General features: G+C 57.6%; 1 protein-coding gene across 12 annotated transcripts in view; it reads left to right on the top strand.

The window, feature by feature from the left end:
* LOC127043543 (cytosolic purine 5'-nucleotidase-like) overlaps positions 1 to 27,483 on the top strand; it is a 34,455-nt gene extending 6,972 nt beyond the window's left edge. For 4 of the 12 annotated variants that reach the window (XM_050937455.1, XM_050937461.1, XM_050937467.1 and 1 more), the window contains exons 2-18: positions 6,320 to 6,393; positions 7,237 to 7,354; positions 8,239 to 8,334; positions 12,423 to 12,514; positions 12,906 to 12,963; positions 13,659 to 13,752; positions 15,029 to 15,082; positions 15,578 to 15,661; positions 16,483 to 16,524; positions 16,806 to 16,904; positions 17,601 to 17,667; positions 17,825 to 17,995; positions 18,557 to 18,608; positions 21,597 to 21,657; positions 22,544 to 22,720; positions 23,324 to 23,425; positions 25,838 to 25,983. In XM_050937455.1, the coding sequence (XP_050793412.1) occupies positions 6,320 to 6,393; positions 7,237 to 7,354; positions 8,239 to 8,334; positions 12,423 to 12,514; positions 12,906 to 12,963; positions 13,659 to 13,752; positions 15,029 to 15,082; positions 15,578 to 15,661; positions 16,483 to 16,524; positions 16,806 to 16,904; positions 17,601 to 17,667; positions 17,825 to 17,995; positions 18,557 to 18,608; positions 21,597 to 21,657; positions 22,544 to 22,720; positions 23,324 to 23,425; positions 25,838 to 25,894 (1,498 nt within the window). In that variant the 3' untranslated portion in view covers positions 25,895 to 25,983. Of the gene's footprint in view, positions 1 to 1,172; positions 1,878 to 2,566; positions 4,183 to 6,319; positions 6,394 to 7,236; positions 7,355 to 8,238; positions 8,335 to 12,422; positions 12,515 to 12,905; positions 12,964 to 13,658; positions 13,753 to 15,028; positions 15,083 to 15,577; positions 15,662 to 16,482; positions 16,525 to 16,805; positions 16,905 to 17,600; positions 17,668 to 17,824; positions 17,996 to 18,556; positions 18,609 to 21,596; positions 21,680 to 22,543; positions 22,721 to 23,323; positions 23,426 to 25,837 lie in introns of those variants that run through there. The other 8 variants (XM_050937466.1, XM_050937463.1, XM_050937464.1 and 5 more) reach the window with 8 other exon arrangements.
* Positions 27,484 to 27,740: the final 257 nt, after the last annotated feature.

The raw sequence follows: 27,740 nt of genomic DNA, 5'->3' as shown, positions 1-27,740 counted from the left end.
CTGTGCCCCTGCCCCAGCTTGATCCCCCCTCCAGCCCTCTGAACCCCTCAATCCCAGCCCGGAGTACCCTCCTGCACCCCAAGCCCCTCATCCCCAGCCCCACCCCAGAACCTGCGCCCTCAGCTGAAGCCTTCACCCCCCACTGCACCCCAACCCTTTGCCTCAGCCCGGATCCCCCTCCCACACCTTGAACTCCTCTTTTTTGGCCCCACCCCAGAGCCCTCACCCTCTCCTGAACCCCAACCCCAATTTTGTGAGCATTCATGGCCCACCATACGATTTCCATACCCAGATGTGGTCCTCGGGCCAAAAAGTTCACCCACCCCTGCTCTAGGGGCTACACAGAGTGAGAGGGACATGGGTTCTTCGCAAGAAACCAGCAGCCAGGCAGGACAGTGGAGGATCATGTTACAGAGCTATGTAATAGAGCTAAACTAAGTGGAATGGCCCAGTCAACAGGTGGACTAATGAGACCAAATTATCCAAGGCATAAGTGATAACCAGGTCAAAGCAAAGTTATCGGGAGAGATTGAGTTAAGGTGGCAAAGACTGGTGAAAAAGCATGTCCCCCAAAGCAAAGCATTTGGGTGGAAAAGAACTGAATTGCTTCTCCTTCCAAACACTTCCCAAGGCCAAAAGACAGACCAGGGAAGGGCAGAAACCAGCTTGATTTGCAATCCATGCAGAGGAGATTGTAATGCAATGCAGAGGTCTCCAGAAGAAGCCAAGTGTTTGTGCTCGCAACAAAAGCAAACATGTTGCAAGTGCATATTGCGCTCTGTCCATATTGCAAAGAGAGAAAATCAAAGTGTGTTAATGATTGGGCAGCCGGTGCGAAAGCAACGTGAAGGTTCTGCAGCACGTTGGCTTGCGATGGAGGAAAGACGTGGACAAAGAATGCATTCCAAACCAGTTACCAGAACTGAGTCTGCATATACTAACTTCTCAGTGAATGCCCTGTAGAAATAAAAACCTCAGCTAGCTGGCGGGGGGGACCTTCCCCAGTGTGTAGCTAATGGGAGATATGTTGGGATGTTTCCAGTACTGCCAATGCAAAACGGACAAAAATCATGACGTCAGCCCCCCGAAAACTGAGATTCTTAAAAAATCATGAGATCGTGTGATTTTTTTTTTCTTTGCCTTCTGGCCTTTTAGCCTTTAGAGCGTGCTTGGTTTGCATTCCCCAGCTCTTCTTTGCAGTGGCGAGAGTTGGAAATTTTTAAAAAATGTAAGTTGAAAGTCTTGTGATTCTGGGATCGGGGGCTTTCAGACAAACACTAAAGACTGTGAGGTTGAATCCTGCATCTTCTCTGCTGGTTGGCGTGGGTGGTTGGGGTACATAGGGGATCCTGAGCAGGCGGGGGTCTGTGCCCCTGTGCCAAGGAAATGCTGCTCTGAAGCACTATGCAACCGTTTCATCACCTTGGCTTTGCTGCACTGGCTGCTGGATGAGGTTGATAAGAGAGTTCAATGAATCACATGTCCCAGCTGTTTGCAGAGAGAGCCCTGGAGATTGCGCAAGGCTCTGACGCATGTTTGGGCTGTGGGGTGTCTCCCCTTGGCTTGGGGGTGGGGCTGCTGGGAGAGGGTCACGTGATCTTTGAGTATGTTCTTTTTCTCAGCATGCGGAGGGTGGCATGGGACCCCGTCCGCAGCAGGAGCCAGGTTGGACGATCCTTGTCGAACGAGGCACTGGCTCGGCACCTCCAAGCTGTGCTGCACTGTATCCTCAAATGCTACTGAAGCCAGTGGGTGTTTCACCACCCTCTGTCCCCTCACCAGCATCTGTGGCCTTGCGTGAGCTGGCTGGGTGGGGATGAGCTTCATGGCAGGATTCTGCCTCCCTGCAATGCCCGGGGCAGCCCTTCATGGCATAGGTGGGTGTCTCGCTGCTCAGGACTGTGAGAAGAGTGACCTCACACACCCTGTGGTCTCACACGGTCCTCCCTGGCTTTCATTGGGCTGCAGGTCCCTATTTGCTCCTCCAGTCCCAGCGCTGCCCATGGAGAGCCTAGCTCAGCAACAGCATCACCCCGCTTCTATGCGAGTGTTCATCCCGAGGGTCCTGGAGCATGCACCGCCCAGTTCAGGTCTTCTTTGGTGGGCCCCAGTTTAGTATTCGGCCCACTGCAAGTGATGGTTGCACTGCCGAGCCAGGGCCCCTTCTCAGGCCCAGGGAATTGCTGGGTCTCAGTGGCCAGCTCAGACCTTGGCCTCAGGCAGAGGCTGCTGATGGGGGAGCAGGCGATCACTGGGAATTGTACAGTTTTGTGTCCTCAGCCAATGGAATCCACTTTAAAAACAATGAACATTTGTAACAATGAAATGTTTCCTTTTGTTCTGTCTGCACAGCACCTGGCGCAGTGGGGCCATGGTGCATAACCAGGGCTTATGGGCACTACCAGAATATAAACAATGCTAATAAGTGACAGCAAGGATAAGCCGCACCTTTCTTCTCCATAAGCCTCACTGCTTGAGCTCAAGGAGAATCTCTGGGAGCAGTTAACAGTATTGGGCCTATGCTACGTAGGTGAGCAAGTTACTGCCTCTTACTTACACATGCAAGTCCTCTGTCAAGCCAGCCATCGAGAGATGAATGCTGCAGCTCGTCTTCTGCACATCCAGAAGGATCATAGGCAGAGAAGAGGCGAGGTCTGTGCTCTGCGTTCCCACAGCTATGACACCAATCTGCCCAGAAGAGCAACCGTGACAATTTGTAGAGTTTTAGGACCAGAGTCTGGCCTCTTGCATAACCTAGGCCAGAGAACCTTGCACAAGGAAATAACTGCCAGACTGGGTCAGACCCAGGGTCCATTTAGCCCAGTATCCTGTCTGCTTACAGTGGCCAATGGCAGGTGCCCCAGAGGGAATGAACAGAACAGGGAATCATCAAGTGATTCATCCCCTGTTGCCCAGGGGAGGGATAGCTCAGTGGTTTGAGCATTGGCCTGTTAAACCCTCCATGAAATCACACAATGATTCCTGCATCAAACTTATTACTTCTGTCTGAACTAGAGCATATCTTTAGACAGAGACTTCAAGTGATGGAGAATGCACCCAGGCAAGTTGTTAAAAACTTGTGCCTTTTCTAGTCTGAATTAATCTAGCTTCAGCTTCCAGCTCTTAAATCTCATTAGGACGTTTTCTGCTAGATTAAAGAGCTGTCTTCTATCAGATCTTTTTCTCATGTAGGCATTTAGAGTGGGATTAAATTGCCTTGTAACCTTGCAAACTGATGGAATGCAGTGACACTGAAAAGGACGTAGGAGTCCTGGGAGATAATCAGTTGGACTTGGGTTCTTGTTCAGAGGTGCATGACCTTGCATTGACTATATTAAAACCAAGGTTATTCAAAGGAGCCTATTTTATTAAGTGACCCAGTACAGTCTGTTTTCTGAGTGGTAACTGTGTTAGTCTGTATCAGCAAAAAGAACGAGGAGTACCTGTGGCTCCTTAGAGACGAACACATTTATTTGAGCATAAGCTTTTGCGGGCTAAAACCCACTTCATGCCTGTATAATCTATATACAGTCTGTTTAATCTGTCCCCATAATTATTTACTGATCCACCAGTTTGTGTCCTCTGCAAACTTTACAAGCTATGATTGTCTACTTCCGGAACATTGATAAAGATTTTGATTTGCGGTGGGCCAAGAGCAGATGCCTATGGCATCCCCATTAGACAATTTCCCATTTACAATTACTTTTGAGATCTATCAGTAAGCCAGTTTTTACTCTATTTAACATGGGCTGCATTGGTTCTCTCTGGTGCTAAAATGTTTATATCAGAATGTCAAGTGGGACTTGGTTAAATATCTTACAAATGTAATCTATTCTAGCGATACAGTGACCTTTATCAACCAAACCTGTGAACTCGTTTAAAAAATAGAAAAGCCCCCAAGACTTATTTCTCGTAAACCCATGTTGATTGGCATTGTGTGCCTAATCTTTGATTGTATCCCTTAATAAACTTTCTATGATTTTGCCAAGAATTGATGTCTGGCCATAAAAGGCATCAGCAGCATCCACCCTGCCCTCCATGGCGCAGACATGTTCCTTCACACTACTTACCAGCTCTCCGTCTGATCCTTTGCCCCTGCAGATCAGAGCCAAATGCGAAGTGAACACCTCCTCCACATGCTGGGGTGGGGGGGGAGGGGGGAAGAGAGGGGAAATCTGCAGAGTGAGCAGGAAGCCTCCCCCAACCTCTGTTTTCCATCAATGCTCAGCGCAGTTTGGCTCCTGTTGTGCTGGCAAGGAGGGTGGTGCGAGGGTTCATGGCCGCCGGATGTGCAATGCTCCTGTGGCAGCAGCCATCGAAAGCTGGGATCTGACAACAGCTTCCAGCTATGCTGCCTTGGTCGCCTCTCACCTCTGGGCCTGTCCTCATGCTGCTGCTTCTGGGGAGGGGCTTGTCTTCTGAAGACCTTGTAGTGCAGGAGGCTCTGATATAGGGGCCCCCCCCTCCTTTCTCCTCACAGCGGCCTGATTCTTGCCTCTTCACGCCCCCCCTGCTCCCCATGAACACGCTGGTTGATTCCCTTCAACTCTGCTGGGAGCCAGAGACTGGGAACAGGGCTGGGAGCTGCTGGGTTTAAGGCACTTCCACTCTCCGTGACTGGCCAGTGTTTATCACCTCAGGAATTTTTGGTGGGAACGCCTGCCCATGGGCCACCTGAAAATCATTTGATGCCAGAGTGGCGCCGCTATGAGGGGCACAGACCCCAGGGCTGCCTCATGTCCCTCTGCTGGGGTCAGGGCGGGAGCTGGGCCCCTCCCCCAGAGGCAGCAGACTGCTAGGGGCTCAGCACATTTGCTTTCATTGCCCCTCCTCGTGGAATTCCTGCTCCCCCCGATTTATTAGGCTGTTGCTGGGCTAGACATGGCCTGTCCCACTGCTGAGCGGGTCTACTCTGCCTGGCTACAGAGCACGAGGCTATTCCAGCCCTGGCTCATTAGCTCAAGCTGTAGTTGCTCCGGCTGCTCACTCCAGAAGACCCAGGTCCATCAGCCCCCTGGCCCTGGGCTTCTCTGAGTTTCTAGGGCAGGTTCCAGCTGCCCACCCAGCTCCTTTACGCTGCCCTAAGGAAATCCGCCCCCGTGCAGCTGCTCCCCCTACATCTCCTTGCGAGGGCAGTGGCTGGGGTGGCAGCTGCTCTAGTTGGATGTCGGGTCCCTGGTCCCTGATCCCTGGTCCGTCCCTCTGTACCGGGGCCCTGATGCTGCGTTTTTGAAGGGACTGAAGAGCAAAGGCTGCACTTGCCCTCCAAAGTCCATTAGCTGTTTTGGAAATCTTATGCCTCAGTAACAATGCCCAGCTCTTATTGCCAGCAGTAGCATTCCCACCCTACAGATGGGGAAACTGAGGCACGGGGCAGTGACAGGATTTGCCCAAGGTCACCCAGCAGGCCCATGGCAGAGCCAAGAATAATATCTAGGTTTCCTGAGCCCGAGTCTAGTGCTGTACCCACTAGGCTAAACTGCCCAGCCCTCCTGCCAGGTGCAGGGCGGGCTCCAGCCCTGGGGTTAGGTGGCCCTTCTGTGGTGAGTTTGACCCTTGATGTCTCTGCCGGACTCGTTCAGTCGCTCCTCCCCAGATGATAGCTTTGGAGTGTTGCACCCTGCTGAGGTTCCTGGACACCAGCATTCCCCAATGGGTCTGTGCTCCCCCTCGACAGTGCCAGTCCTGGCTCCCCCTGGCTGGTGGCTCCCCTGGCCAGCTCTTGTTCCTTCCCAAGAGCAGATCCTGTTTGTGCTGCAGGAGCTGTGGGAAGGGCTGGCTGCTCATGAGGCTAGGGGAGCCCATGGCAGCAAGCCTGTGTGCACAGGGTGGGTCTGAGTGGGGCACGGCCGTGTTACCAGCCCCAGCATCCTGGCAGGCTGTGGGCAGATGGGTGCAGAGAGGAGACTGTTTGTCTCTGTCAGTCACCAACAGCTAAATCCCCCTGGCCTGGAGGTGAGGGAAGGACAAATGCAGGTCCCAGCTAATGTCCCTGTGATGGCAAACCCAGGGCCAGCATGCCTGGAGCAGCGCTGGTGTGACCAGGCGCTCACCAGCATTCCCCTTCAAAGCCTCGGCCCAGCTCCCCTCCAGAGATACAGCCCAGCGGGATGGGTGGCGAACTTGGGGCAGGGGGCAGGAACTGGGGGTGGCAAACTGTGGTTCTCACAGGGGCTGCTTGAACAAAGGAGGAGTGAGCTGGAGGGGGTGCCAGGTGGGGGGTGTTGGTATTAAAGGGGGGCAGTGCCAGCTGGAGAGCGAGAGCCCTGGGGAAGCAGGGCTGCCCCCCATTCACCCTCTGCTGTCATTTTCCTTCCAGGATCTTTGTGAACCGCAGCCTTGCTCTGGAGAAGATCAGGTGCTTTGGCTTCGATATGGACTATACGCTGGCGAGTGAGTTCTGGGCCAGGAGGAGGGGTGGGGTTACTATAGGGCAGGGCCCACCTCTGGCCTGGCCCGTGAGGAGCTGGGTGGCACCATGGAATCCAGTCGATGGGCCAGGAGGAGGGGTGGGGTTACTATAGGGCAGGGCCCACCTCTGGCCTGGCCCGTGAGGAGCTGGGTAGCACCATGGAATCCAGTCGATGGGCCCAGGAAGAATTTTGGGTAGGCACCAAGCTAACCTGCCTGGTCTGTGGTTTGGTCTGTGAGGTTCTGGCCTGTATCTGGGGTCCCAACAGTTTGGCCTGGTGGCTTCGCCACTGGTTTGGGGGTTCTGCTGGCTTCCCCCAGTTTGCTCCGGGGCCCAGGACTGTCTGTGGTGGCTGCCTGCTGAGCCCCGCCCCCGTCTTGTTCTCAGAAATCCAGAGTAACCCTCCCCTCGGCCCTGGCGCAGCTCTGGATTCACACCAGGTTCTGGCCATCAGCTTGGATGGGAGCAGGGGCTAGATCCTAGTTAGTTCTAAGGCTGCCTCTCGCATATACCGGCTAGCTGGCCCCATATGGGCCATGGCCCAGTGGGGATGGGGTGCGAGTGCCAGGGGCTCCCCACATTCCAAAGGCAGGTTCCATTTGCCTGCCCCAGCGGGGCTCATGCTGGTTACGCTGTCTGCAGCATACCAGTGCCAACGGGCGAACTGGGACCTCCTGCCCCTCCCCCTGGGTGTCCCTACAGCCTGGGGTCTTTAGAGGAGGCACCCCTGGACCCTATTCCCTTGGTCTGGAGGAAGGGTTCCCCCCGCTGGCTGCTGGAGCTCTGGCTTGTGCTCCTTTTCTCTTCCCTCCCCCTGCCCGCAGTGTACAAGTCCCCAGATTACGAGGAGTTGGCCTTCGAGCTGCTGCTGGACCGGCTGGTCTCCATTGGGTACCCCCACGAGATTCTGAAGTACCAGTATGACCCGACCTTCCCCACCAGGTGAGCGCTGCCCCCACAGCCGCTCTGGGCTGTCCCCTAGCGAGCCCCACCGACTGCTTGGGGGTGGGGTGGGGAAGTGATGCTTTAAAGTGCCCCTCCTTCCCCAGTGCGCCAGACTCGTGGTGTCTGAACACCCCCAGGTCAAAGGGGTTTGGTTTACACCACTAAGTGGCTATTTGCCCCCTTCAATCTGAGAGTCAAGCTGGGCTCCCTGGATATCATCCTCTGGAGTGAATGGCCAGAGGCTGCGTTGCTCAGCACCTAGGAGCTCCAGCTGGGGGGTGGGGGGTTCCCTTGTTCGTCATGGGGAGGGGGAGATGGGGGAACCTCCATTGTTCCCAGGGGTCTTGGGCCTTGTCCGTTGCCACCCTGCCTTGTCACTTACCCCCATGCCAAGCAGTTGCTGGTTGCTGCCATTCCAAGTTGGCACCCCATACCCAGGTGTAAACACAAGGCACACGACACGATGGGCTGGGCCCTGGAGGCCCAATTGGTCCCAGGTGTAAACCCAGTGACACTAGTGGGGTGACACCAATGTGGACAGAAGATGCTGTTTTGGTGGTGCTGTTCAGCCAAGGACCTGAGTGGTTTCCTGAGGCCTGTGGAGTCAGTGAAGCCACCAGGTGACAAGGGATGGGCAAGGGGGGGCTGGCATTGCTCCCCCCCAGGTCACAGTGCTTCAGAACCCAAGACCCTGCCGCTCATATACTGCCACGCCAGTGGAGCCCAGCCCCCTGCTTCGGACACAGCTCTGCTGCTGGGACTGAATTCCCCTGCGTGGAGGGTCGGCGGGCTGGTGCCAGAGGTTATAGCAGCTCCTAGAGCTGGTTGCTCTCTGAACGGGGCCCCCCCCGTCCCTGGACACTCTCCTCTCCCCCCTGCAGGGGCTTGGTGTTTGATGCTCAGTACGGGAACCTTCTGAAGGTTGACTCCCATGGGAACCTGCTGGTCTGCGCCCACGGCTTCCGCTTCCTCAAGGGGTAGGTGCCTTTGCTGCTCCTCTTGCCAGCTCAGCAGGCTGGCTGGTGCGGGCATGGCCCTGGGGTGGGGTGGGGCAGGGGCCCTGGGGTGGGGTGGGGCAGGAGCCCCGGGAGACTCTGGAGCAACCCCCCGCACCCAGGGGCTGGCGGAGCTCTTCCCGTGCTGAGTCCATGGGCTCCCGAGTGCAGATACGTGGCAGTGTTTCTCTCCTGTGTCTCCCTATCCCATCGGGACCCCGGGCTCCTCTGACCTCCTCCCTCCCCTTGAGTCCAGTGGAAGCAGCAGACTGAGCCCTGATCCTGCTGAGGGCTGAGTGCCCGCTGGGCATAGTGACCTGTGGGGTGGTGAGGGCATTCGGCCCCTTGGCATTGCCAGTGCAGCCTCAGGCTCTGCGTATCCTCCACTGCCACCCACCAACCCCCTCCCCACGACCCCTGCACTGTCCAGAGGCATCTGCCTTGCAATGGCCCCTATTAGATTTCCTCCTATTGTGGACACTTGATCCCAGGGCTGAATTGTCCTGCTGCGCTGGGCCAGGCCCCTGCTGGATAAGAGCTATTCCTGGCCAGGCTCCTAAGGCAGCTGCTCGGTCCTGCCACCCGCTCTGCCCGCGGGTTTTGAGGGATTAGCGCGCATGCCCTGCAGTTAAGGGAAGGCTGGGGGGCAGGAGAGGGCAATGAGAGACGACCCAGCACTCAGCTGCATGTCTAGGAGCTGGAGTGAGACCAGGGGCACTGTCAAGACAGTAGCATTTGGCCTCCTCTCCCCTCCCAGGAGCCGCATGATGGAGGCTGCTGGGCACAGACAGGCCTTTGGGTTCCTACTTGGGCTCTCTTGCTCTCAGCCTGCACTGCTCAGTGTCTGCTGGTGGGTACCTGGCCTGGCTGCACAGCGGGGCCCTATGAGTGCCAGGAATCAGCCCTGCCCAGGGAGGGGGCTGGGAACCAAATGCACCTGTTGCCCCTGGGTGGTTTGTTTGCTCCTTGCCCTTGTCTCCGTCGCTCCTGCGTCAGAGAGGGTGGGGGACAGCAGGGCAGGTGGGGAGAGCATGGAGGACCCTGGAGCTGGCTCCCTGGTTTACTGCTTTGGGGGAAGAGGAGAAAAGGCCTTGCAGGAGTCGGTCTCCAAGTTGCCCTTGAGTCACGGAGTGGGGCTTGCCCCTGCATCTGGCACTGACCATGCTGGAAGGGTCTGACTCAGGCACTGTGGGCTGCAATGGATCATGTCCCTGACAAAGCCGCCTGCTCTGACCTCTCCAGAGATGCTAGGCCCACCCCCATGTCCTTCCCCTTGCAGGGCAACTGGAGGGGGACCCTGCTGTACAAACCCTAGTGAAGGTACTTCTGGGGCCCTTGTCACCTTGGCCTCTGAACACCCCAGTCTTTAATGCATTTATCCTCACCCAGCCCTGGGAGGCAGGGCAGGGTTGGTCTCCCAATGGACAGAGGGAAAACGGAGGCACAGAGCACCTAAGTGACTTTGCCTCGTCTCCCAGGCCAGCCCCTAACCAGTGGGCCATCCTTGCGCTCCTGGGATTGCTGCCAGTGCTCTGATCCTGGGCATAACAACAGGCTGGCAGCCTATAAATTGCTCCCAGGAGGTAGGGGAGGAACCATGTTGGGGTGGAGGGATTATCTCCAGCCTGCTGTCATGGTTCTAAATAAAGCACAACAACACCAGCCTGCTGCCGGCCCAGCACTTCATCTTTATAAACACGGCCTTGTCCAGTGTGCCGGGGCTGCGCCTCCCCTGCAGCCCGGCACTCATCCCTGGAGGAGCTGTCCCTGAACCACAAGGGGAGGTAGGGCAGGCTGGGGTTACTCGCAAAGGGGCAAATTCACCCCAGTGCTGAGGCTGGCACCGGGGGCGCATCAGGGCATAGGGCTGGCCCCAGTCCACCCTTGCTCCCCTGCCCCAGAACCCCTCTTGCACTGGAGAGAGGAGATCTGAGGGGCCTGGCTCTGCCCTGCCCTTGGTCACAGCTTTGAGCAGGGGCCTAGATATCTCCTGAGGGCACTTCCAACCCTGAGATTCTAGGATTCTTTGCCTTTTGCCTGGCATGGCCGTGTCTGCTTCCGTGGGGAAATGGCTGTGCCATCAGCTCCCTTGTGGCTGCGTTGGGAAGCACTGGGGCAGAGCCGCATACTCCCAGATGGGGGGCTGTGCCCCACAAGGAGCTGTCTCTGCCCAGGCGGGGCTTGAGGCGGTGCAGCAGCTAGGCACAACGGGACCAGCAGTTCCATTGCTTGCCAGGCAGGGGATATTTTTAGCCAGCGTGTTTTCTTTCCACTCAGACGCAGGGCCAGAGGTGATTGTTACCTTCCATCCCCATGGCCTGAGTGACTGGGCAGCTGTGAGCCCAGCTGAACCACCGGCTTTGGGGGGCAGTGGAAACATGCAGGAGATTTAGGGAAACGTAGGAATGTGGTGTATATCCCCCGCCTGGGCGCTCTGGGGAGACATTCCAGGGAAGGGCATGAGGAAGGTCATCTCCTTCCTGGAAAGGAAGGAAGCCTCATGCTGAGAGACTCAAGTTGTGCTGGGTTTATCTGGAAAACTTCTGAGGTTTAGGCAGTGCAGCTCGGGACAAAAGGCCCACCCGGGGAGCATCATCTCAGGGGCCTGTCTGAGCCCGGACGGCCATGGGGCTAGATCTCTGGATGGGGGCAGAAGTACTGGTTCCCCATGGGGCAGGAAGCAGGTTGAGAATCAGACCAGATGCAAGTAGGATTCGGGGTGGGGGTGGGGTCTTTGGTGGGAAAGTGGCCAGCGAATGCCCTGCATTATAGTGTATAAATAGTGCAGCCTTGTGTGCCCTCGCTGATCATCCTGAGGCATCCCATCAGCTGGTGGGGGGCATGGTGTCAGTGTCAATAGGGCAGGGGGGGATGCTGTCAGCGTTGATTGGGGTGCAGGAGGATATCCCATTCTCATACTTTATAGCAGGGGTGGGCAAACTTTTTGGCCAGAGGGCCACACCTGGGTATGGAAATTGTATGGCAGGCCATGAATGCTCACAAAATTGGGGTTGGGGTTCAGGAGGGGGTGAGGGCTCTGGGGTGGGGCCAGAAAAGAGGAGTTCAGGGTGCAGGCTGGGGCTCCAGGCTGGGGCAGAGGGTTGGGGTGTGGTGGGGGGGGTGAGGGCTTCAGCTGGGGGTGCAGGTTCTGGGGTGGGGCTGAGGAGTTTAGGGTGGAGGGGGGGATCAGGGCAGGGACACAGGAGGGGGTCAGGGGTGCAGGCTGTGGGCGGCACTTATCTCAAGCAGCTCCCGGAAGCAGCAGCATGTCCCCCCTCCAGCTCTGGCATGGCCAGGCGGCTCTGCGTGCAGCCCCGTGCACAGGTGCTGCCCCTGCAGCTCCCATTTGCCACAGTTCCTGGCCAATGGGAGCTGCGGGGATGGTTCCTGCAGATGGGGCAGCGCACTGAGCCTCCTGGCTGCCCCTAAACGTAGGAGCCATAGGGGGAACCTGCCGCTGCTTCTGGGAGCCGCGGTGCATGGAGTGGCCCCCGACCCTGCTCCCCAACAGGAGCTCCAGGGCTGGGTTAAATTGGCTAGCGAGCCGGATGTGGCCTGCTAGCCCACAGTTTGCCCGCCCCTGCTTTATAACATAGTGTTTGTTCTCTTTGCCACGCAGCAGCGGCCAATCAGTGCTCTTGGCCTGGGACTGCTGAGCTGCTTGCAGGGAGCTGGGTGGGCATTGCAGACTGGCCGGCTCCCTGCTGTGGGTGCTGCTGGGATGTTGCACGGGGCCAGGCAGACAAGCGTGTGGCTCAGGGAGATGCAGCTCGCTCTTCCGGGTGCTGTGTGTGTGCAGAGCACACCTGCTCCAGCCACCCGGGAGCTCGCCTATGCAGGGCAGGAGGCCTGGACTTAGGGTGCCAGCTTGTGGTAACACTGGGTATTGCAGGCTGGAAGCTAGAGAGAACCCCAGGGTCGTCTGGGTCCAGCAGCCTCTGTGGGAAAATCCCTGTAGGATTCATCACAGCTGAGCTCTGCCTCTGCGCTTCCCTCTCTGGCAGCTCCACCCTGGCCCTCACTCAGCCAGTGCCCCCCAACCCCTCACACGGGTTTGTCTCCCCCTCCAGGGCTGAGATCTGGAATTATTACCCCAACAAGTTCATTCAGCGGGACGATATGAAACGATTTCACATTCTCAACACGCTCTTCAACCTCACAGGTATGCAGGTCTATGGCCTCCCCCTCATGTGCAGGGGGCATCCCTGCTTTAAAATTCACCCCCCCCTTTTCCCCTGGGGCCCCCCTCACTCACCAGGATCCTTGCCTCTCTCTGGTACCTGTCTGCCCTCCAGTATCTGAGCATCTCACCTGAATGTTTACACCACCCCCCCGATTGTGCCAGCGCCATGCAGGTGACAGCTGGGATCGGAGGCCCAGAGAGGCTAAGTGACTGGCCCAGGGGGGTCTGTGGCAGAGCAGGCCTTGAAGCCATGTCCTAGGCTAGTGGCTGTACACCTGGGCCGCACCCACAGCTCCCGGGGCCCCTCTCCCAGAGCCTGTTGTCTCCGAGCCAGCTGCCTTGCTGACCTGCCCTCCCCTTCCCTTGGCAGAGACCTATCTCTACGCCTGCCTGGTGGATTTCTTTACCAACTGCTCCAGATACGTCAAGTGAGAGCCCCTGCCTTGCGGCATGCTGAGGATTTGAGGCGTGTGTGGGGGCGTCCTGCTGATCCCTGCACTCAGCAGCCCGGCTGGGTCCTGCCATCTCTGCAGCAGGCTGGGAAAGCTCCAGACACTCTGCCAAAGACCGGCTGGGTTTGGCTCTGAGCAGAGCTTTCCTTGGGACTCAGGAGGGGGTCCCTGGAGCCAGGGAGACTGGCAGGTTTGGGAGGTTCAACGTCCCTGTTGATTGCCAGAGCGAGAGCCCTGGGGCCTGGCAGTAGCAGATGCCAGGTGGCCAGTGGGCAAGCTGTCACACCACCCTGCTTCCCTCTTGCCTGACAGGCAGCCCAATCTTCTGCCACTGAGACTCCAGCCCACCTGGGTGCCTGTGTCTGAGACGAGCCCCCAAAACTCCCAACCCCTGGGGCTGCTCTGGGAAATGCCTAGCTGCTCTGGGGCCTGGCAGGGGAAAACACCAGCCCTAGGTTTCCCTTTGCTGGGTGTGGTGGGGAAAAAGCATTTTGATCGCAGGGGAACTGTCTGTCTGAGGGGCTTGGGGCAGCAATTCCCCCCTTCCCTGGGGCGTCTAGGAGTGCCTTGGCTGCCATCTCAGCTGCACCTCCCCCTGCCCCACTCACAGTCCCCCAGCCCAGTGCCCCTCTCCTTTCCCCACTGACCATTTTCTCTCCTCGCTTTCCCAGCTGTGACACGGGCTACAAACACGGCAACCTCTTCATGTCATTCCGCAGCATCTTCCAGGACGTGCGCGAGGCCATGGACCACGTGCATCTCTCGGTCGGTTGTTCGGTCGCTGCTTGGGAACCCCTTGGTGGGCTGGGAGGCCTGGTTTGCTTTGGGAAGCTTGCACTGGAATCAGTTTAAAATCCTAGTGTAAACCCACCAAAACCAGTTCCAAGCAGGCTTAGCCAATGTGACATGGCAAGTTACTGCTGTGGGCTACACCTGCTTGCTCCCATCTGTAGCTGGGGTGTGTGGGGGTGACATGAGGTTTGATCTTGGTGACACCAGGACATGGTCTCCAGTCCAGACAGTGCCCCAGGCAGCGTGGGGCTTGTCGATGTTTGTGCAGAGGATGTTGGAGCGCACGTGAGGGTGGGGACTCCCGATTGGCTCTTTGAGCCAAGTCAGAGGCACTGCGTGCCCGCATGGGAGGCTGACGCCCAGCCCAGGAAAGCTGGCAGCTCAGCTGTGTGATCTCACCCCTAATGGACAGGTTGGGCCCCGGGATGCACAGACCCCACCAGCAGCACCCTCCCCAGGAGACACTGCTCCCTGTGCAGATGGGACAGGTTCGAGGGGGCTCCCAGTGGCTTTGCCAGGGGAGGTGATTCCCTGATGGGACTGGCTCAGACACGGGGAGGTGCCCGTCTGGCTCCCCTGGCTGGGCTGCTGCCTCTGGCCTGTGGGCTCCAGCTGTGGGTTTGGGCGTAGCCCGGTTCAGCCCGTTGCCCTGCACCGTGTGTCCTGAGTGGCAAGTGTGGAGTCCCGGCCCCAAATGAGCAAGGTGAGTTACTGCATCGGATCCAGGGCTTTATTTGTGGCAGTCCGGAGCCCTGGCCCTGCTTTCATTCCAAACAAAGCGCTGACTGGAAGGGACTAGCTGGGTGATCAGATGCTGGCTGGGAGCACATACCTGCCCCAGTGAGGGGGCTCCGGGTGCTGTCCTCTCTCCCGTGAAGTTGTGCTCCTCCTGAGGGCACGGACCTGCACCCTACAATGGGGGCTGGCTCTGTCCTGCAGCAGAGGGCACTGGGCAGTGCCCCGGGCGTGGAGGGAGGGTCTAACACTCCCTGGGCCTCAGCGCCCGTGCTGCGACCCACAGTGTGTGATGGGCTGGGATGTGGCCCGGCCAGGCGTGGCTCCAGGGCACTGCCATCCGGGTGCTGCTGTGAGGGCACTGGGGGGAGAGGCGGGACACGAAGTTGGAGTTGGGGCCTCTGTCCATTTCCTGGTATAAGAAGAGTCCCCCATGGCAGGGGAAGGGGGCAAACACTCCATGGGGGCAGATGGCAGCTATTGTGACCTGCCCCTTCTCCCCACGCTTGCCCAGGGCTGTCTGAAGGAGAAGACGCTGGAGAACTTGGAGAAGTTCGTAGTGAAAGACGTGAGTGTTGCATCCCCAGCTTGGAATGGCTGCTCCCCCACCCCCCAAACGGGACTAGAGGGGCATCACACCCATGCGCTGCAGGGTTGACATGGCCCCCATGCATCCTTCCTGGGCATCCCCTCCCCTGGTCTCTGTGGCCACATGGTTCCCAAACTTGTCTGCTCCCCCAACCCCCTGGGACCAGACTGACTCCCTCCCTTCTCGCACTGAGATCTCTCTCAGGCTCCCTTCCTGCAGCATGTGTGTGTGGGGGAGATGAGCAAAACCATCCCCCTAGTGTGTGAGTGGGGGCACCCCTGGCCAATGGCCCCCCGCCCCACCCAGCTGCCCTTCCCAGGTTACTGCATTACCCAGTGGTGAGTGAGCTGGGCCAGGAACCCTGCTCCTCCAGCTCTGTGGACACACTCCCCCAGCTAGTGCTGGTCCTAGGACCCAGCCCCCCTTGCCCCGGCCTGCAAAGCCAGCCCCTTGCATGGATCTCATTCTGCGCAGCCCCGTGTGCCCCTGCTGCTGAGCCGCATGAAGGAAGTGGGGAAGGTTTTCCTGGCCACCAACAGCGATTACAACTACACAGATGTGAGTACCCAGCCCTCCCCCGGGGCCCCGGCATGGCCTGCGCTCTCAGCCGGAGCCAAAGCCCTGTTTGCCCCAGCCTCCCTGCCCCACCTGTGGGTCTGCGGCACTCTGCTGGTGGGGGGCATCTTGAGCACCCAAGCTGAAATACATGTGTGGGGAGAGCGCCTGACAAAGGTGGTTCCCCTGGGGATGTGTTGGGGGGCTGCATCGTCTCCCTTGTCAGATAGCATCAGGGCTCGCCTGCAACAAATAGAAAGGGAATGGGGCCCTGCGGTTGTCTCTGGGTCGCTAACTCCCAGCCTGTGGGGCCCAGTTTTGCCATGAGGGGTGCTCTGGGGCTTGGCCTGGCCCGAATTAAGAGCCACGCTGCTTAAAATAATCAGAAAGTGGCTCCCAGCAGCCATGTCTGTCTCTGAGTCAGAGTGGAGGGGACAAGCCAGACCCTCTGTATAGCACAGACCCGTCTCCAAGCCAGTGACCAGCATTAACCCAAAGCGTTTCAGGAGAGCCAGCTGTGGAGAGCCACCAGCAGAGAACAGGAGGGACCAAGGGTCCCTGAGTGCGAGATGCTCAGTGCTCCCAGCAAAGGTTCTGCACCCCATGCTGTGCAGGATGGAGCTAGACTCGAGGCCTGGGGGCACTAAGTGAGGTGTATCCAGGCCCCCTGTGTGGGGCTGGTGCCAGGCTGGGCAGCCTTTGTGTGATCACAGCACTTGCTACGCAGCTCCCCGCTCCCTTGAGTGCTGTTCATCCGCTGCCCCTAAGCAGAGCGTCTTGTGCCAGCACAGCTGATGCCAACTTCACACTTGTGTCTTTGGCAGGCGATAATGACGTACCTGTTCACCTTTGACCTGGGAGACAAGGTGAGTCTGGACGAACACCAAGGGGGAACTGCGGGGAAGGGGGGATGGCTCCTGGGCTGTGGCTCTCGAGGTGGACTGGGAGATCTGGCCATCACCGTGGTATCTGACCGCTGCTCCTGGACACTGGTTGCAAGGCTGGGATTGGCTGCAGGAAAACTGAGTGCTAGTGATTTGGGGAGGGAAGTCTGTCTCTGGCCTAGTGGGCCCAGACCTGGGAGCAGCGTGAGCTGTGACTTTGAAGGGTGCGTCCGCTGGGCCCCTGACCTGGTGTCTCCCTGCAGGTCCAGCGCCCATGGCGCTCCTACTTTGACCTGATTGTCGTGGACACACGAAAGCCGCTCTTCTTCGCCGAGGGGACCGTCCTGCGGCAGGTCAACACGGTAGGGCCCCCACTGCAGTGACTTCCCCGGAAAGCCAGCCAGGCCTGCTGGCAGTGCAAGACTGGAGCAGAGCACGGGTCTGGTTACCCCACAATCCTGGTTCTGCTGCTCCAGAGGCAAAGAGACCGCCCTACTGAGCACTGTGGGAAGTGAGCGGCACTTGCCTGACCTCTGCAAGGGGTCAGTTTCTGTGCCTTGAAGCATGAGATTAGCTGGCATAGCTGCTAATGTTAGTCATGCCCATGGATTAGCCAGCTGGGCATTGGAGCTGGAATTCCACGTGCTGGCTGGTTAGGCTGGGGCATTGGATGGGTTTGAAATGGCTTATGCTCTGCTGTGGGTGCTTCCAGCCCTCGCCTTAGTGCCCTTCCTGCACTACCTGGCTTCTGCCATGCGTGGGGTGCAGCAAAGGCCTCTGTCTCCGTCCTGGCCCCTCCAACCACTCCCTGAGGGCTGCTTTCTCTGTCCCTTCCACCCAGCAGCCATTGTCTGAGTCACTGAGTGGCATCGGACTGGATCCCACGCAGCATGCTCCTCACCCGCTCCCTGGATCAGCCAGCAGGGTGCATGGCCCTTACCCTCCCTCATCTGGGGACCCCCGGGCCTGCCAAGTGGGCCCCTTGTGCTCAAGAATCCAGCCCCCTTTGCATGGCTCCTCGCTGTCTGCCCAGTGTAACACCCTGCGTTTACTTCCAGGACACGGGGAAGCTGTGTATCGGGACCTACACCGGACCCCTCCAGCACTGCGCTGTCTATTCTGGAGGTAATGCCTGGTGCCCCACCCGCCCCCTGGCCCAGGGCCTCTAGCTGCTCTGCCAGCCCCCAGGAATCCTGCTGGGACCTTCCCCCAGCACATGGTCTCCTGGGGGCAGAGTGTGCCCTCAGGCCACAGGCGCTGATCTCCGGTCCTCTCGCCCCAGGCTCCTCGGACATGGTGTGCGACCTCCTGGGGGTGAAGGGCAAGGACATCCTCTACATCGGGGACCACATCTTCGGGGACATCCTCAAGTCCAAGAAGAGGCAGGGCTGGCGCACCTTCCTGGTGGTGCCCGAGCTGGCCCGAGAGCTGCACGTGTGGACAGAGAAGAGCGGTGAGGAGTGCCCTGGCCTGGGCACTGGGCGGGGGAGCATGGGGCAGGAGTGTGTGCCCAGGGCTGGGGGGGGTGGCGGCGGCAAAGTGCTGGGGATCCCTACAGCCAGTGCCCAGGCCGAGGGAAGCATTAGAGCCATGCCTGGTTCCCCCCTTCCCCCCCCCCGCGATGGGGAGCCTCTTCCCCCCTGCCTGCTGGGGCTGCGTACCCCCCTGAGCAGGTACAGACTAACAGCAAAGCACCTCTCTGAAGCTTCATGCCATGGGCCAGCCCAGAGAAGGCCTGAGCTGAGGTTGATCCTGCCACCATGGGCTCTTGGGAGTGCTGCATCCAGCTGTGGGTCTGGCTCTGGGGTCTGGGCCAGCTGTCCTTGGCCTATGCTGGGGTGCAATCCCCCCCACAATTCCACTGATCCTAAGCTGTGCTGAGCTTCATGCAGGTGGGGAAAGGATCTGCGTCTGACCCCCAGGCGGGCCGGGGCTGTCGGGAGCCAGGACTGACAGAGAATGTCACTCCCAGCTAACCCCCCGTGCCTGCCCCCTCGCTCACTTCTGTTTGCAGAGATCTTTGAGGAGCTGCAGAGCCTGGACGTGCTGCTGGCGGAGCTGTACCAGTAAGTGTAAGGAGAGAAGCTGAGCTCTAGCTGCGTGGCGGAGCCTGAATGCAGAGAGGTGGGGGAAGGTCACTTGGTGCTTGACTGGGGGCTCAGACCCCAGAGCCAGACCCACAGTTTGGTTCCTCCCTGCCACAGAGCCCAGAGCTGCATGTCAGCTTCTCTCTCTGCAGCTGGAACAGGGCAAACCTGTGGCTATCTGACTGAATAACCAAGGGGACGGGCAGCAGCAACACCTCCTGGTGCGGAGCCTATGCCGGGAGCTGACCAGACCCCTCTGTGTCTGGGGCAGTGTAGGGAAAGCAGAGTTGGAGAGGGAGCACTGGTAGGTTGTAAGCTCCCTGGGGCCAAGCCCTGTGTTCTGTGCCCATGCAGCACCTTGCACGAGGAATGAGAAATATGGATCAAAACCAGGATTGGGAGCCAGGGCTCCTGGGTTCTATTCCCAGCTCTGGGAGGGGAGTGGAGTCTAATGGGTTAGAGCAGGACTTCTGGGTTCTATTCTTAGATCTGCCACTGAATCACCATGTAGCCCCTTCCTCTCTGGCTGCCTCAGTTTCCCCATCTGTGCAACAGGGATAGTGCTCCTCTGTTGGCCTATGTCACTGTGTCCGCAAAGTGCTTGGACCTCCTTAGGCAATGAGCTAGCGCTTTCCTGGAGTGCCCTGTCTGGATCACTTCAAAGTGGCCCCTCCTGCCCCCTTGTCCATCATCTATTGTTTGTGCGGTGCTAGTGCCTGGGAACCCCAGGCATGGACCAGGGCCCCACTGTGCCAGGCTCTGTGCAGACACAGATCAGCTATTGCTCTCTGGCCAGTGAGTCAGAGAGCAACAAGCCTGTCACGCTGCCAGCTTTGGAACGAAAGAGAAGCAGCCGCACCCCATCTCCCCATGAAACAGTAAAGGCGAGCGGCCGCCTCGCATGCCAGCCAGCAGTGGGGGAAGGTGCCAGACGCTCTGTGGGCCAACTTGCCCCTGGAGTGAGCTCAGAGTGACTCAATGGCAGCAGGTTGAGGCCTCTCTGTGCGCCTGTGCTGTTCTCTGCATTGCTGGTGCCGGAGAGTCACCATCTCCGCGGCTGAATTTGCTGGGCCCGTTGTGTACGTGAAGTTTTGTTGCTAGTGAATCCAGCTGGAGGGGAAGAGTGTGAATTCCAGACTGGACTGGATGCGAATACTGCAGGGAAGGTTGCGAAATGGTGGGGTTAGACCCCACCCCTTAGTACACGCTCACTCATTCCTCTTGGGCTAGCGCTCTCCAGCCAGAGCTGGTTCCTCTATCCCAGGGGCAGCCCCACTGCTTTCATCCAAGGCTGACCTGACTTAGGCCTGGTCTCCACTCCAGAGTTAGGGCAGCATAAGGCAGCTTATGTCTACACTACAACATTGCTCCCGCCAATGTAAGTCACCCACTGCACCAAACTAATAACTCCACCTTCATGAGAGATGTAGCACTTAGGTCGCTGGAGTTAGGGCAACACACTGGCAGTGTAGACACTGCATTATTGTCATCGCCTGCTGGCTGTAAGTCCCATGCCAGGCTCATCGCTGGAGCCCGCTGCCCTCGGGTGGGGCTGACAGCTCGGGGTGGGAGGGCTCCAGCGGTGAGCCTGGCACAGGGCTGACAACTCAGGCTGTCAGCCCCCCATGCTGCCCCATTTGTCAGTGCACGCGCTCCTGGTGAGGATGGGCACTCCTGGTAGAAGGAGGACAGTGTGGACATGACAAACTGCAGTAATTACAGCGGTGGCTGTAGGTCACCTTAATTTTGTAGTCTAGACAAGGCTTTAACCTAGGGGGACTAGAAGGAGAACCTGCCTTTGGCTCTGCCCCCAAGGGTCATGTGGCTAGGGAAGGTGTTGGGAAATCTGGTTTTTGAGCTGTGACTGGGAAACCCCACAAGCACCCCCACCGCCGCACGTGAGGAGCGATGGTCACCGAGCTGGCTAGCCCCCAAGGCTCCCAAGACTCTGCAATGCCCTGGGCAGGCAGCCCAGCGGGCACCTTCCCAGCAGTGACCTCGCCCGTTCCACACTGCTCCCCTTACATAGAGATGCAGCTGCAAGTTAGACCGTGTGGCTCTGTGAGGGGTGGGGTACACTCAAATGGGTGTGGCTCTGCAAAAGCCTCCCTAGGCATAATCTGTAGCTGGGGGCCAGCAGAAAGGGGTTGGGAATGCTCAGCGTTCTGGATGTTTGGAATTGCGCATGAGGCCCTTCCAGGGAACAGCCCCATGGCGGAGGGCCTGAGCCCCGGCACTTGAGGCACAAGAGGGGAGGGGTGTGAGGGGGCTTTAACCCCCTTTGGAGCTCCCTGAGTTCTCGGGCCATGCACGGTAAGCAAGAGACGCTCTGGGGCTGCTCTAACATACACGCTGGGATGCAGAGAATACCCATAATGCCATGCACTGTGTACAGCTGCTCTCTGCCAGCCAGGCAGGCCCCTGCAATGGGGCTATTCCTTGGGGACCCTTTCTCCCCCTCCTAAGGCCTCCAACTGTTGCTGGAGTGTCCCTGAAGGTCCCAGGTCTGGGAGAGGCGCTCGTTGTGCCAGGCCGGCCCTCTGACGCCTGCTCATTGCCGTCAACTGTGCCAATCTGTCAGGGGCCTGATGCTTTCCCATCGCAGAGCCTCGGAAACTAACAACCCCTTGTTAGCACCGAGCGAGGGCTGCGCCATGACCCGTCCTGGAGTCGGGGAGCACAAAGGGGCAGGGCCTCAGTCCTGTCCCTCGTGTCAGTTACACCCAGGCGGGGTGGGGTGGGATGCCCTCCTGGCATGAGGAGGGCTCTGGGGCATCTGACACGCACTTGGCAGAATCAGCCCAGGTCTGGATGTTAACTGGGCCGCCTTGTGAGCGTGTAGCAATGGCCCCTTCTGGCTCTTGTTCAGTCCAGAGCACTGTGCAGGGAGTGGCTGGGAGGCTGGAGGGGCTGGGACTGCCCCCTCCAGCAGCACTCACCCTGGTGCCAATGCTGTGCTCTCCTCAGGCCCTTGGACAGCGGCAGCAGCGAGCGTCCGGACATCAGCTCCATCAAGCGCCAAATCCAGGTACCCAGCCCTCGTGGCTCAGGTAGGGGCTTTGGGGCCCTGCCACTTGTTTTAAGAGCTGGGGGAGTGAGAGAGCAGAAACTTGCTTCCTGTTCCCTCCGTGCCTCTGGCAAGGGGTGGGGAGAGGGAAGGCAGATGTGAGGGGAAGATTGTCAGCTGGTGCTCCTGGATCATCCTGCTCCCCCCACCAGGGCAGTGAGCAGCAGCCCAGCCCAGCCCCCAGGGCCTGGCTTCCTGATCCACAGCAGGTCCCAGCTGGGTCACAGAATGGTCTCTGCTTCCTTGTGTCTAGTTATAGCTGCCGTTCGGGGGGGTCAAGCCTGGTGCTGGGGTCCCTGAGTTCACCTCCTGATCCCTTTCCCACATCAGAAAGTCTTGGGTGCCTTCTCCTGCTGTTTGCTGGTGCTGTGGCTCCGCTCTGCAGAAGCAGACACCCAAATCCTCTGCTGCCGGAGCTGATCTCTGCATGGAGGGGCACAAGGAATGAACACTGTAGGTGCCAGGCGGGTGCCAAAGGGGCAGCAAAATCTGAGCTATCTCTGCCAGGCAGAAGAGCGACTCTCTGCTGTGGTGGTGATTGAGCTTCCTGGCCAGGAGGGGCTAGCACTGGAGGAAGCAGGCAGGGCCTGACACAGTAGGGTCTTGGGGGTCCCTGGCAGGGATTCTCTAGGCTTTGTTGGGCCTTGTGATACATAGCCCTGAGTGTTGGCCAGTCCCCTGGAGCATGCACCTGTGCTGGTTTTGATGTCTCTGTTGCGGTGTCTGTCCTATATCTGAGTCTCCGTTTAAAAAAGGGTCCTACACTGACAGGCCTCCATCTTCTCCCTGGGGAGCCAGGGCAGGGCTGGGCCTCAGGCCATGCTGACTCACTTGCTGTCTCCTGCAGAACGTCACCCACAAGATGGACATGTGCTACGGGAAGATGGGCAGCCTTTTCCGCTGTGGTTCCCGCCAGACGCTCTTTGCCAACCAGCTGATGCGCTATGCAGACCTCTACGCCGCCTCCTTCCTCAACTTCCTCTACTACCCCTTCAGCTACCTGTTCCGTGCACCGCCCGTGCTGGTATGCCCTTGGCCAGGGCAAAGCCGGGGCAAGGAGATGGGCTGGCTCCACAGGGAGCCTGGGTTAGAGAGGGAGATGATGGCCAGGACTCTGCCCTGGGTCAGTCCGGCTGGCCTGTCCTGGGAGCTTGGCCATTGTCCAGAGGGCAACTCAACAGGGCCATCCAATGGGATCAGGTTCGCCCTAGGGCAGGATGCAGCTGGCGCTGCTGAGGGCAAGAAAGGCCTTGTGGTTCAGGCACTGAGCTGGAAGCCAGAAGAGCTGGGCTCTATTCCCAGCCCTGCCAGGGACTCTCTGGGCCTCAGTTTCTTCAGCGGGCATGCTGCTATTGACCCCTCTTGTGAGGCTTCATTAATATGGGGGAGGTGCTTTTGAAGCCCTCTATGGAAGGAGATGTATAAAGGCTGGGAGGTGCCTCTAGGCATGGTGGGGAGATACCACTGGGTCCATCCAGTTGCTGCTTCCCTAGATCTACCCTGATACAGCTCACGAGGTGAGGCCCCAACCCAGGGCAGTGTAGAGCTGGAGAAGCTCGGGCTCACTCCTGGGAAACAAAGTTCAGGGCCCAAAATCTGTGTGCAAATGCTCTCCCTGCTCCCACAGATGCCGCATGAATCAACTGTAGAGCACATGCGCCTGGAGCTCAGGGAGTCAGGAGTGTTAATGGGGCATCGGCTGCACCAGCTCAGCTTCCACGGCCACCAGGTGGGTGGGTGTCGGTAACACTGCCAGGCGCCTCTGGGGCCTCTCTTCTCCCTGCCCGGGGGTGGCTGCACTGTTGACCTTGTGCTCTTTCACATCTGACCGTTCCACCTTCTATGTTCATTGCACCTGGCTTCTCTCTCCTCTCACCCTCTGGGCTGATCTGCTTCACTCTCCCAGCTTCCCCCACCCTCTCCCCACCACTAGAGGGCATCAGCCTTTGTACTGGGCTCCTGCTGCCCCTCACTGCCCACCTTGTCTGCCCAGCCGCCCTGCATCCAGCCCACGGGCTGCTCCTTGACCGTGTTCTAGCCACCAAGCAGCCCCTGCCATGTCATCAGCACCCTGACGCTGGGGCTGCTCCAGCTTTTTCCAAAGGCCTCCCACCATTGCAGCTCCACGGATGGTAGCAGCTGTTGGAGTGGGCATGAGCCTTCTTCCTCTGCCCAGAGTGGGTAAAGCCTGTGCCAGTCTACACTAGCGCTGCTGCTAACCCTGGTGGGAGTGCAATGAGGGTGGATTTCCTGACCAGTGCTGGCTAGACCAGCACTCTCCGCCCTTCCCTCTGACCTACGAGGGTTGCGGTAGCCCTTGCGGGTCAGTGCCAAGCACACCTCAGCCACAGTGTGAAGAGTAGACACGTCCAGCAAAACTCAATACTGCCCCAGAGCGGGAACTGCTCTCTGGGCTGATCAGATGCGTTTGGATCTTGGCTCTTGGACCTCTCTGAGTTGGGCTTTTGCACAGCACTTGGCCGGTAATGATGCCTGCGACTGTTCTGCCCTGGTAGCCCTGCTGGGCCTGTTCTCTGGCAATAGATACTGCAGCATAGTGAGGCCATGGCAGCTGTCAGTGAGCAAACAAGTCATTGAGCCAAGTTAGACCCTTACACACTCACAGCTTTCAGCCCTCACCCCTTCCAGCTGTGCTGTGTGTGTCTCCTAACAGGCGGCACCAACCTCCCAGCACAATGGCTGCTCCCAGGTGCAGGCTGGCCCAGCAACCAGAGACAGGGCCATGCTGGGCTTCCTTAAAGCCATGGCGCCAGCCAGCTTGCAGCCATCCCACTCAGACTGCTGGGGATGGCCTGGGTGCTGGGCTCCTTTGAGCCATCTGCGTGACAGGGGCCTCAAACTGCCTTAATCCCTCTCCTGGTGTGGAAAAGCAGCCAGAGCAGGAAATATCCCTGTTTTCATGCAAATATCCCACCTAATTAAACCCCAGGGGATGGTGCACTGAAGCAGCCTGTTCCTAATCAGAATGGGTTGCAGTGTCACTCCAACCTTTCCTCACAAGCCAAGATGATTTGGGGCTTCAGGCCAGGTCATGTGATGGGATCCAGGGGCTGCTAAGGCTGTGATGCACCTGAAGAAATGCCCCCCGCCCACACACGCTCCCACACCCTGTGGGAAATACTTGTGCCTCCACCTTTGCAGAAATTCTGCTTCACAGCCAGTAAAGTGAGATCTATGGGGCAGCAGAGCAGGAGATCAGCCAAGTAATTGCCTGTAGTACTCAAGTCAGGCCACTGGCTGTCTTTGGATTAGACAGGAAGCTACAATTCTCTCTGGGCTCTTTAGTATCCAGCAAAGCTCTGAGCTGAGCACTGCAGGGTTTAGCGACCCAGGCCTTGTACTGCCTCCCGGATCTCCTTTTTGACTTGGTGCATCATACACACAAATCAAATCAGGTTAGCCAGATGCTGCTGGGTCAGCTTATCCAGGCCCAGGCTCACAGCTTGGGGAGATGCTGCAACCCAGCTCAGATTTGCTATCTTCTGTCCTTTAAATGTTTAGTAATTCAGAAAACTTGAAGCTCTCCCCCCAGATTTGAGGGGCAAATATAGCACGTTGCCCTGGACCCAGTGTGGCTGTGGGCTAGAGCCCTGCAGCAGGCCTGGGATCCCACAGGACCCACTTCCATAAGAGTGGGAGTGAGTAAAATGTTGCTGGTGGGATTGGGTGGGGGAAAAAAACAGACTGGGAATTTGCAGGAAAACACTAAATATCTCATCAGTTTGTCATGAACAGAATTTCAGCAATACAGAGCCACTTTACCTTTAAAAAAATAAGGTTTTAATAAATTTAAGTGAGGAGTGGCATTAAAAATATAGTCCTGTGCAGGGCTCCACTGGGGGCTGTGTCTCCAGCAGCAGCCTCCAGCTCAGCATTCCCAGAGCAGCCTGTACCTCTGGCTTGCTGTGTCAGCTTGAAAAGCGCAGCTGAGAGGTTTGGAGGCCCTTGCCTACTGCTGAGTAAGGAGACTCAGGCACAGCAGGGAAGTAGTGGCTTTGGAGTTTGGCAAACCAGAACTAGCAGTTGGGCAGGATCAGACTCCTACTCCGTGAGAATGGGTTTTGGAGCAGCAGTGACATGGAGACAGCTCTCAGGTGGTACCAACCGTCTCTCATTTCAGAACCTCAGAGGCATTTTTCAGGACACTGAGGAGGCTGAGGATGATGACGATGACTGAGCCGGGCCACGGGCTGATTGCTGACTGGACAGCAGCCGCCAAACCCAGAACAAAGCATTTTTCTGAGGCATCAAAATCCTGTGAAACAGGAGAGTGTTCTGAAAAGAAACACTGCACACCAACTATCCCTGCCCGTCTGGCCTTAGCTGCCAGTGCCTAAGGGGGCCCTTTGGAATCCAGCAGTTGTTTGCATTTTCCTCCAGGGATTGAGTCAGTGGAGACAGTTCATGGCCAGGTATCCCCTCAACTGCCTCTGAGGCAGAAAGGCTTGCAGCAGCCAGGGAAGGGTAAGAGGCCGCTGCTGGTGCACCAGGAGAATCTGTGGTACACTATCAGAGGGGAAGCTGTGTTAGTCTGGATCTGTAAAAGCAGCAAAGAATCCTGTGGCACCTTATAGACTAACAGATGTTTTGGAGCATGAGCTTTCGTGGGTGAATACCCACTTCGTCACATGCATCTGAGGAAGTGGGTATTCACCCACGAAAGCTCATGCTCCAAAACGTCTGTTAGTCTATAAGGTGCCACAGGATTCTTTGCTGCTGTGGTACACTAGTTTCTCTGTCCACTCCCCACTCTGATTTCTCCTTTGCTAGGTTGATTCATGTAGCAGTTGTTGCTTTGTGAGAATCTACTACAGTGGTGCGGTTCCTGGAGTCAGATACTCACCCCTTACAAGCCAGGAGCTAGTGACCCTGACCGCTTCCACTGTTCTTACGTGGGATGGGAAAAGAAAGCTCTGATTCTCTGGGGATTGTGGCTGAACCTGGATTCTGGGGCTTGAAGCAGGCAGTGCTGGTCTGTGCCCTCTGCCTCCACTCCCCTGCCATCCCCCCAGGCAATGTGAACTCTCATTCAATATAAATTGAATAGTTAGATTTCTTTTGAGCTGGGATCTCAGCTCCTCCTTCAGGAAACACCCTGCAGCACCACTGCATTTATGTCAGCAGGGATGCTTGATAGTGACAACCCCCTGCCACAAACTGAGTACCGTTTTTAAAGGCTTGTGCATGAAGGTTGTCCTAGGTCTGTTACGGAATAAAAGAATCCACGCTGTCCCAATAGGGCTCAAACCTGACTGAACTTTCACGTCACAAGCTCCATACTTCTTCCCTTTGGTGCTAAATGATGGATCCACTGGAAATGCAGTTGTGCCCTAGCACTGCAGCCTTCCAGAGCAGGGCAGAGAAAGTTCCTGATTGTAAATTTAAATCAAGTCAGCTACCAGAGTGGTGCAAAGACTATCCCACAGAGTGAATAAGCATCCAGATCACAGAAGCATCCAAGTATATATACCATCTACCCCTGCAACAGTGCTGAGAGGGCCCTGCATCCATAGGTAGAAGGAGATGGAGAATACAGTGTGTGTGTGATTGGGGGGTGGGGGAGGGAGAGGGAAGGGAAGGGAGGTTCCATTGGGTCTGAGCACCCTAGACTGTGTGCAGAGCTGCTCCTGCATTGACTTTCATGGCTCAAAGCACACAGGCAGCTCTTTGAGAATGCAGGAGTTTGACTAGGGTGGGAGAATTTTTAAGGCTATTAAACTAAATTTTAAAAAATGTATGCATGAATAAAGACACTACAAAATAAGACCACTGGGTACTGTCTTTGGGGGGAGAGGGTCTATGTGTCCCCCAACTCAGTGTGGAGACTGGAACCATGCATGACCCCCTCTAGGCACTGAGCAGACAAGCTGCTTTAGAAATACTTAGGGTATGGCTACACTTGCAGCTGTACCGCGCTGGGAGTTAAACCTGTCTTCGTACAGCTCTGTAGGGAAAGCGCTGCAGTCTGGCCATGCCGACAGCTACCAGTGCACTGTCATGGCCACATTTGCAGCGGTGTTGGG

This window comes from Gopherus flavomarginatus, chromosome 2 (genome assembly GCF_025201925.1).
Source record: "Gopherus flavomarginatus isolate rGopFla2 chromosome 2, rGopFla2.mat.asm, whole genome shotgun sequence".
In the NCBI taxonomy this organism is placed as follows: Eukaryota; Metazoa; Chordata; order Testudines; family Testudinidae; genus Gopherus; species Gopherus flavomarginatus.
This window is presented reverse-complemented; position numbering and strand designations above follow the sequence as displayed.